The following is a 13368-nucleotide window of genomic DNA, read 5'->3' as shown; positions in this document are numbered from 1 at the left end:
TGAGACATTTACAAAATGCTTGAAGACTCACGTTTGTATAATATTGTACTTAATGGTGCGTATGGGACAATTTCCCACTTACGCCACTAGAGGGCGACATACACCAAGTATTCAGGTAAAAGTCTATTCATTTTGATAATTTTCCACCAACCATTGGCTGCAGTGTGGTTTTGGTTCTTAAAAGATTTATGGATTTCAAAAGAGAGAAACTGTCAAAATTAATTTACAATTACAAATGGGCAAAAATAGGTTTTTTTTTTTTTAAGGGAAGGTTTTTTTGTTGCATTTTGTGAGAAGTGATAATATGATGGAGGAATAACAGCCCACTCTCATGTCAGAATTGTTTCAATGCTTTTTGAGCCCAATTGGATTTAAGTCCAGACGTAGGCGAGCTAATCCAAAACCTTCATTTTTGTGTCCTTAAGACATTCCCAGGTGAGCTTGCCGCTAACAAAAGATGTCAGGACATTTGGATGTTCTGGTCGAATCTATTTTTTTACATATGTTGGAAGATGAGAGTTACTCACAATTGACCTACTTTTCATATGAATATGCAAATGAATATGCAAACTATAATTCTTCCCAGCATGACTTTGGAACACATTTCTGACTATGCCTTTGGTGGTTCATCCACAAAATGGATTCTAAGCTCCAACGCAGTTCTTCCTCTTGGGGCTGTTTTTGCTGAAGTGACTATAATTGAGTTGGGACTTCAAACGAGATGAAAAAGCACGGCCAAGTAAACGCTTGAACTTCTGATTAAGAAAAAGAAGAAACTGATTTAGCGCTAATTATGAAAAGATTATTTCACGTTGGTATTTTTGTACTCGTGAGAAAAAGTGTGCATGATAAATTCATCAGCCCTCATTGGTCTAGTTTAGTGAACCAGTTTCTGCTAAGCAGTCAACATCACTAAATAATTCTTTGTCATAAAGAAAATCCTATGCAAAGGAATATTGTTGTTGCTTGAGGGGAATAAACGTGCTGTTTTATTTTCTCTGTATTTGTATTTTCCCTTCAATTCTGTAGCTACGCGACATTCATTTTGGAAATGTACAATTAATTTTTTTTTTATACAATCGGGCAGAGCAATTCTGCTTTACCGAAGAGGTTAGCTAGCAAGATTTGCTATCTGTTATTTTTATTAATGGACTCAGATGTTGAGATTTGACCAATTCTACCATGGTCAATAGTTTTTCTGATAACTTATTTAAAAAGCCTCCTCAATAATTCAGTCAAGCTTTCATTGGAGGCGGAGTCCTTGCGGAGTGTGCAAGGAAAGGGAAGCGACGCAAGGACACAAACTGTCCCGCTCTATAAATAACAAGCTTGGTGAGGCTACAAATATCCAGTACAGTGAAAAACAACAAGATACAATTTCCTTTTTTTTGAGTCAAGCCTAAATTTTGCACAAAAATTTGTGAGTCACTCGTAAACAATACTTAAGTTAGACAACACTGATTTGATTGATGTGGTTCAGGATTATTACTGACCCGGAGTGTGTTTGGGTTTAACTAACTAAATCGGAGCTACCAGACATGGACCCTGTCAGCGGGTGATTTATAGTTCTTGAGGCCCTCATATCTGCTGGATGAATTAATCACATACGCCTCAGTCCACTGGGATGACTCGGGGGGGGGTGCGCACTCATGCATGAGCGACACACACTGACACAAGCACTAAAAGGAAATTAATTAAAGATAGGAAAAAGAGGCTGGTTGTCTTTGTTATATTGAACTTGCCCAATCAGAAAATGGATTGGAATTTCCCCATTGCTGCTTTACACATATGTAGATTTTTTTGGTTGTTATATCACAGCTGGAATTTTGTACCTTGTCTTGAAATTCTTCTTTCTCGCAAGTCCATCGAGCATCGGGTCCTGTAGAAATGGAAATCCTGCAGAGAGGAGAATGTTTTAAGTAGGATTACCGATATATTTGTTTACCAAGGTGGATTGTGTTGATTTAAGTGGAGGCCAAAGGAGCATATTAAAAGAGGCGGATGTAAATCAGATTTTATGGACCATTCAGAAGAGACTTATGAATAGGCTTGGAAGCAACAGTGAGGTTGACTGTCCAAGTGGATGTGGGCAGGAGAAGACCACAGTGTTTTATAATTCAAATCCGCATGAACCCGAAATAAAACCATCCATTGCTGTATTATTGTGAGAGTTCATGATTATTATTTGAGCAAGGAAGGGTTACAATTGTTATTTTAGAGGTGGTGTGTGATTCCACATGTGTGTTTTTGTGCGAGTCTGAGAAGCCACACCTCCTGATCTACTTATCTCGGCAGTAATGATGTGCATATGATGCCGGCTGCATATTTGTCTGCCACCCTTGTGGAGGCTACGCACACACTCTTGTGCTTTGACACACACTGGCAGCCACTCGCTGTCAGGACACGTAGTCTGCCTCGGCAACACATGCGCATTCACACAAATACGATCCTGGGAAGGATCAGCGTTAAAAAAAAAAAAAAAGATCGGTAGTAGGAAAGAAGAATTTGATGTCCCTCTGCTTTACTCGGAGCGGATTGTGGATGCTGAACAAATGCGAGCACGCTGACCCCCCCCACGCTCACACATCACTCCCCCGCAGCCGCAAATTGTTGGATTCGTCTTCACTGCGTGGAGTGTGGGAGTCGTGCATCATCGGACTAAGATGGGGAACCAAGCGGGGAGACGGGAGGAACCCGACACAGGTCTGCTTCAGTTGTGCCTTTTTTTTTTTTTTTGCCACACCTTAGTGCAACTACTTTGTCGAGATCAGATGACTTGATGATCTCAGGATGACTATCTCGTGTGTCATGTGTTACTGCATGTCTGAAAGACAAGTTTTAACTGTCGATGAGGACCGGGGAGAAAATGCCCTGGAGCTAGATTGCACGTTGGCTGATTTGAATTTAGTCGGTCTGGTTTGCGTACCTTGTGTAGTCTATTGGAAGTAGGGCAGGAGAAGGAGGATCTGCTTTGTCTGCCAGTAAGCCGAAGAGAAGCTGCTACAGGAGCGAGGATCATCACTCGCATCTCCCCATTGCCTTAAGCGCTAGATTTCCATTTCAAAGTCTCTCTCGGCAAATTAAAGTTTATCACAAGTGTCAAAATGAGCTCAAAATATGAATCTGCCATTTTGTTTTCTACAAATAGCAACTATTTTCTTGCAGTGTAACAGCTCGACTTTGATTCATTCTCACCAAATTCATTCCTGTTCCTGGAGCTTGTTACTGGCATGACTATCCGTTGTTACTTTACAGCTCTTAAAAATATTTTGTTGTCACATGGCTGTTTTTCTTGGTCAACTTGTTTGACGTCTAGAACTTATTACACACCGGTCGTTTTTCTTCGTCTGGGATTTCCAAATGGTAGTCTAGCCAATGACTGCGCAGTGACTAATTGATTGGTTTTCCTTCCTTCCTTCCTTCCTTCCTTCCTTCCTTCCTTCCTTCCTTCCTTCCTTCCTTCCTTCCTTCCTTCCTTCCTTCCATCCATCCATCCATCCATCCATCCATCCTTCCTTCCTTCCTTCCATCCATCATCCATCCATCCATCCAATGTTTTTTAAATATGATGCACACTCCTCTTTGCAAAGTGAAAGGTTGAGAGCTGAATTGTGTTCTGCAATGTTAAGACTGTCATTATGGGTTTGCGCGGTGCTGCAACACTGAACCTCTCTGCCTCCCCCCGACTTGATGACCAACACTGTGGCCCAGACTATAGACTGCAGGTTCCACATGCTGTCAGCTGTTGATGAATCGGCACGAAATAACAGTGCGTCTATTTTCGGTTGCTGCTATTCAGTCTCTCGCACCCATTTGAGCTGAAATGAAAAAGTTCAAACATATTTGTCCAGTGAGGTCGATTAGATTGTCAAACTTTCTTATGGTCAAAAATGGAACTTTCACACATCTGTGGTTTTTCTTCACAAGTGATATTTTTAAATATGCGGTTTTCTTTCCTAAATTGGGAATAGAGTTTGAACCAATAGAAATGTTGTCATGGGAATGTCATTGTTTTTTTTTTTTATTCCTCTCACTGTACCAAATTTAGCAATGGTACAAATACACAGTAATTATTTGACTATTTTCAGATTTTTTCCCAGAATGGACTGGATGCAATGCCATCTGATTGTACTCCAAGCATGGTTCAAAATGTACAATGACGTAATAGCTTAAAATGATCATTATTAGCCGGTTACATCAAGAGGGCTAGCATGTTCATAATGAGATACAGAACATTCCAATAATAAAGTCATGTGCTAGTGTTAGACGTTCTACCTGGCTTCTATTTGGTTGACCTCTGTGGGAAATGCTCAGTCGGCATTTATGGTGTCTCCTCCCTACAGATGTACGCTGACGTTAGTCCACTTCCCAGTAGTCTTTTCCATTTTGACATTTCCATTGACCTCCTGTTGGCAAATTTATGACTAAGATCTCAGGACAATGCAAAGGGACAATGTTTTGGTGAGGTGAATGTTTCCGATGGACTTAAGTTTTTGCATCATTCTGAGTAAGTTGGATCACGTTCAAGAGGAAGCAAACAGGCACTGAGGAAGTTGTATCATTTGTACTTTCCATGAAACTTACTTGGCGCAGTAAATAAATATGTTTTTTTATTCATTATGATCCTTCGCCCCTAAGCAAATTTTTATGCTTGGAAATTTTGGTTTTGAAAAGCACCGGCCAGGATAAAGACTTTCAGTGCTCGGACCAACATTGACTTCAACACAAGATTAATAATAGACCCCAATTCTGTAAAAATATTCCAAAGCATAGTAGTAGTTGTCCTTTTTTCATAGCTGAAAATTTGTTCCCACAGTAGCAGACCAGCTGATGACTTTATCACAATGTTATGATGTCTAACAGGTCCTTAGAAGGGAGTTAATTAGTTTTTTTTACTGGTAGTGTTTGTATTGTTGTTATAGAAGCTGCCTTGTAACCGTGAATGAGTTAATTACTGCATATTTTATTTCTAGACTTGTGCATGCATTTTTTTTTCCCTTTTTCGCTTTCAGTGTGTCACTTCCCGAGTCTCATTGGAATTTCCCGATTCCAGTCAGAGGACAGAAATGCCCATGGGTCTCTGATAGGTGCCTGTTGACCCACTTCATGGTCTTGTCAGTCAGACAAAAGGAAAGCTCAGCATAGTATTTGGAAGAAAAGCGGACAAATAATTCAGATGCTTTCTTCCGTACGACTTCCTTTGTGATGATGACAATGAAGGCACTCTAATTAGTTGTCATTAATTCTGGATGACTCTTCACCTGTGACACTCCTGTTCTAGAAATTAAAGACTTGTGTTGATGACTTTTGACTTAAGACAGCCTACCTCATTTACATAATTTCAGTATCACATGAATTAACATTCAACTGTACTCAATAATTCCACATTTATTTCATGACTCATAGTCCTGTGAAATGGACAAAGCCTTTGACTTTTGAAAAACCCTTATTTGACCAATATAGACATTGTAAATCAACCTTGTAATTTCAAACTTAAGAACTACCCTGTGAGAATGAGTCATCTTGGATACAACTACAGAACCAAAGCTCCTCTTTGAGCAATTCAATTGGCCATTTCATAGATTTAAATGTTCCTCTGTGGTTGGGTAAATGCTCCGGACCTAAACTGACCTATGCAGTAAATTAAGATCAAGCATCAAGCATTTTTGTTTGGTAGCAGAAACTTTGAACCATTTCTGTCCATTAACTCCAAGATTCAGCTTTCTGGTTAGCACCTAGCGTCAAACTGTGCTGACGTCATGGTTAAAATGGTGGGCGATACAAAAGAGGAGGGAGAAATACTGTACAAAGCAGTTCTGTTCCTTACATCACACAGATATGAGAATTCATCCTAAAGCATCTGACATTGCGGCCTTTCTCTTAAACAAGAACCTCCTTGTCTGTGTAGAATGACAAAATGGCCATAAACTCAAATTGATTCTTTTATTTTGTCAGATGTCTTAGCGTGATAACATCAGTTCATTTGTAAAATTGACATTCTGTGATGTCCTCATTCTGTCAATCATGGATTTAAGTCGTCTTAGATACGAAACAAGCCTCCATATTAGTTAAAGTTAAAGTTAAGTTAAAGTCCCAATGATCGTCACACACACACCTGGGTGTGGTGAAATTTGTCCTCTGCATTTAACCCATCCCCGTGTGATTTTAATCCATCCCCTGGGGGAGAGGGGAGCAGTGAGCAGCAGCGGTGCCGCGCTCGGGAATCAGTTGGTGATCTAACCCCCCAATTCCAACCCTTAATGCTGAGTGCCAAGCAGGGAGGCAATGGGTCCCATTTTTATAGTCTTTGGTATGACCCGGCCGGGGTTTGAACCCACAACCTTCCAGTCTCAGGGCGGACACTCTACCACTAGGTCACTGAGCTAGCTTCGTATCTGAGCTAGAACAATAGATCTCCAAGAATCGAACGACACAGTTGCAAAAATGCTTTATCGTGCCCTTCTGTCACACGATGAAGTTCTTTCCTGCTTTAGCTTGAAATCGTCACAATGTAATGTCCTTACTGAAAGAACCTTTCATTCTTTCAAAGTCAGCTGCACGCGCTGGGAATGTTAAAGCAGCTTCTGCCACAAGTAAGATATAGTCTCTCCACTGTGCCCAATTGATGACGAAAATCTTTATTTCAGTGAGAGCAGAGAGATGCAAAAAAGGAACTCTACCCACCGAAACAAATTTCCATCACTGCGCCCTGCGTCACTGAAAACGTACAATAAAATACTTGTCGCGATTCAGTCTGGAATAGACGTGTGTTTGTGACCCACATTGAAATGTCACACTAACGCTCTGCTGCATAGATGAATGAACACAATGGCGGGCAGATGCTGTATGACCAAAACAGCAAACAATGTTTGAATAGGGCGTACACTAAGCTGACAAAACACTAGCAAAAGATGACCTACTTTACGCATTTACAAAATGTAAACAAGTGTTTGCTGATCTTTCCCAATCATGGCAACCCAGTCATCCAAAATAAATGTAATTAATTATCTCAATCACTTTATGTTTCCCAGGTTGTCAAGCAACTAGGAAGTCTGGGATCCCGGCCCCAAGAGAAATCCCATCTTCAATAACAAGGGACCGCATTTCCTTGCGAGACCAGTTGAGGAGCTCTTCCACTAAGAGGATTGTTTCCAGTGCCAGCACTTCCAGCCTCTCCACCCTGGCAAAGCAAACCCGTAGTTCGACAAAGTGTCGGGGAGAAGCAGAAGGCCAGGAAAGGGGCCTCCTGGAATGTCAGGTTAAGGAGCTGTTGGCTGAAGCCAAGGCTAAAGACTTGGAGATCAGCAATCTCCGCACGGAGCTGCAACGCTGCCAAAGTCAGGCTTCCCCGTTGCAGTCACCTGTCTCACCTCAAGATCTTTTTACAGAACGAGACGGAAAGCTCACAGAGGCTTTTGTCCTGGTTCAAGAGCTGAGGGAAAAGAATGCAAAGTTTCAGAAAGAGCTCGCAAACCTCAGAGAGGAGAACCAAGGGCTAAAGAGAAGGCTCCTCTGTTTTGAGCCTTTACCATTAGCACCTCAGAATGGCCTGCCGTCAGTTTCCAGCCCAACTACCAGTCCCATGAAAACATCAGTCTCCTCCGGTTCTGCCAAGGACTCACCTTCACCCGACTCGTCGGAGTTTGAGAAGATCCCACGTTCAGGATCCACTTGCAGCAATGTCAGTAGCGAAGCCACGGCGGGTGGACGAGATTTGTCGGTGCGGAGTCTGACGGAACAGATACACAAGATGGAGGAAAACCACCACAGCACTTCAGAGGAGCTACAAGCCACTGTACAGGAGCTGGCTGACCAGCAGCAAGTGGTGCAAGAACTGACGACTGAGAACGAGCGTCTAACCGAGGAGAAACGCCTCCTGCAGACTTCGCTCCAGCAGCAGAGAGAACGTCTGGAGCTGCTCTCCCAGAAGAATGAGGCGCTGGCTAGTCGACTTCAGGAGCAAGCCCAGAGGGAGGACGAGATCAGGACGCAAGGTCCTCGACTCGTCGAACTCGAGCAAAGGTACGCCGAGCTGGTGGAGAGCTCGCGCTTCGAACGGGAGAAGCTGGTGAACATTCAGCAGCAGTTAACCGGCAGCCTACGAGCTCTTGAGGAGGAGCACCAGGAAGCCCAGGGTCAGGTGCATGGCCTGCGAGAAGAAATGGACAGGCTACATGGCCAACTCAACCACGAGCTGGAAGCCGGAGGTCAAGCCGCACAGTTGGCAGAAGAACAGAAAGCCACGGTTGATTGTCTCAGAGTGGAAAATAGTCGGCTGAAGGCACAGGTGGACATCGAGAGGCAAAAGGTGGCTGAGCTGAAGACCGTGCAGAGCGCCGGCGATAGTACAGAGCTGCAGAGTCTACTCAAGACGGCCCGTGCCGAGAGAGACCGACTGGAGCTGGAGCTGACCGAGCTGAGGCGGGACCTGCTGCAGGCCCAAGATGAGACCGAGCACGTGCAAGCCAGCATCTCCAAGGTACCTGGATCACGCTGGCATTTTTATATGAATCCGCATTTCTGTTCACATCCTGAATTCAAAATGGCCGCACAGGTGAATGCCAAAGGCCAGCAGGTCCAGGAGAGAGCGGAGATGAGGGAGGAGGAGCTCACCAAGCGGGTGAGTGCCTTGGAGGAGGTGGGCATGCTGGCTGACAAACAAGTGAAGGACATGAAGGAGACCATCTTTGAACTAGAGGACCAGGTGGAACAACAGCGGGCCATCAACCTACACACAAATCAAACAGTCCTCGACCTGGAGAGTACGTTTTCCATGAAATTCTATTTTTTTCGAGCTTCAGTGTTGAGACCTTCAATTTGTGTTTGCAGATCTCGCAAAAAAATTAGAGGAGCAGAAATTCGAAGCGGAACGACAACTGAAAGTTTTTAGCAGGCAGATGAAGGTAAGCGTGCTTGGGATTGGGATTGCGTGTCACTTTTATTTTGGATACGCATCTTTTTCGAGCAGATGTGTCTTTTCATTTTCTCACAGGAAGAAAAAGATGAATGGCGTCGGTTCCAGGCCGATCTCCAGACAGCCGTGGTGGTTGCCAATGATATCAAAGTGGAGGCTCAACAGGAGCTCCGGACACTCAGAAGACAGCTGCAGGAGGAGCAAGATCGTAGCGCCAAGCTTTCTTTAGACCTGGAATCCCTGCAAGGTGTTCGGTACGATAGTCGCATCTCACACGCCTCCATAGCACTGCTGCCAAGTTCAAAATGTATCTTCTATTCCTAATAGATTATTAGGCGTTATTTAGCTCACCTTTTTTTATGATACAGGATGAAAATATTTCAGAATTTGGTTCCTGGGATTTATCCGACTTGACGTTCCGTGCTTCTTTTAAGCTGCTTTCCTCCTTTACACTGACCACTGCCTGGCAAAGACACTTTGACCTCACTATCCACAACCACTGTGCATGGAATCTTTTCTTTTTTTTTTTTCTTTCTTTCTACTTTACAAATTTATACACTGATACAGCATCCAACAATTGACATTTAACTAAATCCATTTAGGAGTCTTTGTTCTGATGCCAGGCAGTAGCGTGCTTGTTCTATTTCGAACTAACCATTAGCTTTTATTCGCATACTGTAACGGATTCAACAAGGGCTAACTCATCATTTCCTTGGCAACTTGTTCTTAGCCATGTTGTGTCCCGCCATTGTGTGAACCATTAAGCCTTCCATTCACGTCAATGTTCAACGCCACAATTGTTTTTAAAATGACATTTCGTGCCGTCCCTTATAAATATACGACATGGCTAGTTATCGGGTAAAAGGCCAAGATTAGCTGTTACGCTACATCCGTTCCCCCACCTTCAGCAGCACCATTTGATGCCTCACAAAGATGTCTTTTGGCAAGAATATGGCAAGTCCAGGTGAGTTCCCAGCCCTGTTCGGTTCGCCTGCTAGCTTGCTGCTACTGACGCTGCTCTCATCACAACTCCCTATTTCTCACCTTCAGCTCGTTTGACTTCTGTCTTTCACTACAGACTGGCTCAAGGCACTGCAGAACTATTTTTTTTTGCTAAGCTTTTCTTCATTCTGTTCAAACGAATGTCTCTTGCGCCACCTGCTGTTGTGTGTTGGAATAAGCCCTAGTTAGCGAGCGGCTGTTGTGCGCAGCATGGCCGGATGTATTTTTCAGGCAATGCATCAAAGATCTCGATTGGATAGCAGCTTTATCATTAGATATTGGTTAATGATTTATGCATGAGGTAGTATTTTGGTCTGAAATGAATATTATGGTCTCTAAATTCCAATTACAGTGTAAAAAAATGTGTTGATCCCTGTCTTTCTGTTTTCAGAATTGTCCCAGGAGCAACTTTTGATACCAAGACCGCAGTCGAAGGACACTAAGTGATGTTTAAGCACCTTGTGAAGATCGGAGTCAGTCGATATTGACGCACTTAAGTTATTAGTTGGAAAAGAAAAATGGTAATCAACAAGCATCCGTGCAAATTGTGTACGCTTTCTTCAGCAGCATAAATATGGCTGTTTATATTTTCCACATCTTTGAAATGTACCCGCATAAAAGTTTTTTTATGTATTTTGTTTTTTTTCTCGATGTACTCCAATGTACCGCGTTTGTAATTTTCTTTTGTGATATTTGATATTTTTCTTAAATTGCAAAGTTAAGTGTGCCTTTTAAAGATGAGTTGTTGTGTCTGTTATGTAAAAAAAGTGTTTTAATTTCCTAAAAGCACCTGTCATCACACACTGTTTGTGGTTCTCAACCATTTTACTAGAAAATACGTACATTATTAAATACTATTGTATTGTCATGATAAATGAGCTGTCGGACTGAGGATTACACATATTAGATAAAACCTTTTTTTTTCTGTCTATTTTGTAATTCAGGTGGGGGCTATGGAGACTTAAAAACAATGGACCTGATTTACCAACCTAAGAATGTTCTAAAACGTTCAAAATAGGTTTAATGAATGACTTTTAAATTTATAGATGAAGATATAATGGTGTTCAAAATCCTACAATTTTATATTACATTGAAATGCACTAAAATAATAAGTTGTATTTTGAGGAATATTTATTTATGTATTTATATTGTGTGACAAATATGCTCATTGTTTTTAGAACGGTTGGTAAATAAGGCCCAATGCATTTAGTCTCTGCTGTGTCTAACTGTAATGCCATATTATGCCAGTAGATGGCGCTATGTAACACCATATCGTGAACCGGCCGAGGGTTTATTTTACTCTGTGTGCTGTCTTTTATGTCCAGTATGCGCTCATCCAGGATGACCTGTTGCCAAAATTTAGATTACGTTTATAAATTTTAAAAAGTTGCATTAACAAGCTAATTTTACAGTTATTCCACTGTCTTTATTATTAAATTATGGCCATATCAGAAAGACCAGTTTAACTGTGCTACATTACACTGAAAGGGTTTGTTTACAAATATGAAAATGTCAATTAGGTTTGTCTTATATGAGCCAAATACTACCCATGGAGAGTTTAATACTTCTACGGGCCACATGGTTACAGGATCTCAGGTTCCACTTGGAATTGCATTCGTTGTCCTGATTTATTGTCTTTTGTATAATCGCAAAACTGTGATCCCTGCAACTGCCCCCTCCTCCACCCTCACAAAATACTTTCTCTTGTTGCTAATTCCAATCAACAACACAACAATTTCGGCAGAGGTCATGTGTTTACGTTGTCTTGAATAAAGCCATACAATGAGGAAGACCACAAAGACTGCATCCATGCTCGTATAAAACTGTGTGTCAATCTTAACGATTCACAAATAAATTATATTATGCCAGTAGATATGTGGCTCCTGTGTCATTTTGGAGTCCAGCGTTATAGTCATTAAAATGTGTAACTTCTTTACGCCTTTCAACCAATTTGTAAGTTCAAAATACATCTGGAGCAGCCAGATTTACGATTGTATTCATTGTGTTTGTCAGGTCTCAAGGGGATGATTTAAAAGTGCACACAAACAGCCGTAAATGTTGCGGTGTGATCCCGAGCCCACCCACTGACATCAACGGTGATGCCAACACGGAACCAGGAGCTCCTGTCAAGTCCCCCATCAAGTCATCTGATACTGGCGGACAGAGTAAGCGATGCAACCCGCAGCCATACAATACCACTATATATACTTTTTTGAATATATATTTTGTGTACACTTATGTCACTCAGATGGACCGGGCCTGACAGTTCAAATCCACAGCTCACCTAGAAGCCCTCTAAGTGGAATCCCGACGCGCACAGCACCTGCAGCTGCAGTTTCGCCTATCCAGGTTAGCACCATTAAGCCCCAAATTAAATTGCTAATGTAAAAAAAATAATCTTACCCAATTTGATCTGTTTTATTTCTCACAGAGGCAGTCGAACATAAAGCCGCTGTCCAAGTTGTTGGAAAAAAGAATCAATCATGGCGACTTTGTTCGTCCTCACGGTACATAACAGATCATCCTAATTAGTTTTTAATGTGTTGTTATTGTCATTATTATTCTCAGTATTTGGACAGCCACAAATATTAGCTTAAACACAAATCATAGGTGGCGGCTAGTATCCTGGCAACACAAGACAGACTAAAAGGTCAGGTGTATTTTGGTGTCACACTCTGTCAAGTAAAAAAAGATTTCCAATCTTTAGGAAGATAGCTTTATGTTTTTTTTTTTTTGTTCCAGGGAGCAAATGCGGTTACTTATCTTGTATGATCATATTACATGTTGCTACTTCCTTCTGCATGACCTCAGGCATACACCAACTCACTCCATATTGTCTTAAGAGCCAACCTGATGTTTACTATATGTGATGGCTGATTCCCATTCACCCTATTTTCATTTTGCTTTTTTCTGTCAAATAAATAATCACAAGTGTCTAATTTCTACGTACTCCGATTGTGCAGGTAAATTTTCAGGCGGAAGAGAGGAGACGAAAAGCAACATCCTGATGAGGAAGAGTCCATCTCTAGAGTCAATATTCAAAAGTCCTGCTTCTCTGAGAAGCCGTGCATCATCTTTTACCTGCAACCAGGCCAACAGTATGTTCAGGTGAGTCAGGGTAATTGTCAAATATTCCTGCCATGTCATCTTGGTAGAATAAAAATGAGAAATTGAGATTTATAGGAAATTTAAGTGTCTAGTCCAATGCACTAAATGTCAACACAACCCGGTGGAAAAAAAGAAATGTTGCTTCCGCAATCATCATTGTACACAACTACACAACAAACTGATGAATAACTAGTTTTCAAAACAGAGACTAATAAAAACTGTTCAAATATTTAAAAAAGAAATATTGAAATCAAATATTTAAAAATAAAATTGATTTGAAAAAATGAATGGTATTAAAACCCCCTATGTTGTCACAATGAGTCTGCTTAATGACTTCTACTTTG

General features: G+C 41.6%; 2 protein-coding genes across 6 annotated transcripts in view; one reads left to right on the top strand and one right to left on the bottom strand.

The window, feature by feature from the left end:
* specc1 (sperm antigen with calponin homology and coiled-coil domains 1) overlaps window positions 1-13368 on the top strand; it is a 29674-nt gene that overhangs the window by 7251 nt on the left and 9055 nt on the right. For 3 of the 4 annotated variants that reach the window (XM_037270510.1, XM_037270511.1, XM_037270509.1), the window contains exons 4-11: window positions 7032-8479; window positions 8555-8762; window positions 8830-8903; window positions 8993-9168; window positions 11930-12081; window positions 12165-12265; window positions 12348-12423; window positions 12880-13024. In XM_037270510.1, coding sequence (XP_037126405.1) covers window positions 7032-8479; window positions 8555-8762; window positions 8830-8903; window positions 8993-9168; window positions 11930-12081; window positions 12165-12265; window positions 12348-12423; window positions 12880-13024 — 2380 coding nt within the window. Of the gene's footprint in view, window positions 1-2166; window positions 2704-7031; window positions 8480-8554; window positions 8763-8829; window positions 8904-8992; window positions 9169-11929; window positions 12082-12164; window positions 12266-12347; window positions 12424-12879; window positions 13025-13368 lie in introns of those variants that run through there. The other variant, XM_037270512.1, reaches the window with a different exon arrangement.
* timm22 (translocase of inner mitochondrial membrane 22 homolog (yeast)) overlaps window positions 1-13368 on the bottom strand; it is a 30616-nt gene that overhangs the window by 9242 nt on the left and 8006 nt on the right. The window contains exons 2-4 of one of the 2 annotated variants that reach the window (XM_037270613.1): window positions 4276-4406; window positions 2927-3047; window positions 1833-1896 (exon numbers count right to left, since the gene is read on the bottom strand). In XM_037270613.1, coding sequence (XP_037126508.1) covers window positions 1833-1896; window positions 2927-3028 — 166 coding nt within the window. In that variant the 5' untranslated portion in view covers window positions 3029-3047; window positions 4276-4406. The remainder of the gene's footprint in view (window positions 1-1832; window positions 1897-2926; window positions 3048-4275; window positions 4407-13368) is intronic. The other variant, XM_037270615.1, reaches the window with a different exon arrangement.

This window comes from Syngnathus acus, chromosome 14, assembly GCF_901709675.1.
Source record: "Syngnathus acus chromosome 14, fSynAcu1.2, whole genome shotgun sequence".
Lineage (NCBI taxonomy): Eukaryota > Metazoa > Chordata > Actinopteri > Syngnathiformes > Syngnathidae > Syngnathus > Syngnathus acus.
The sequence above is the reverse complement of the archived record's forward strand: the minus strand, read 5'-3'. Positions and strand labels throughout refer to the sequence as shown.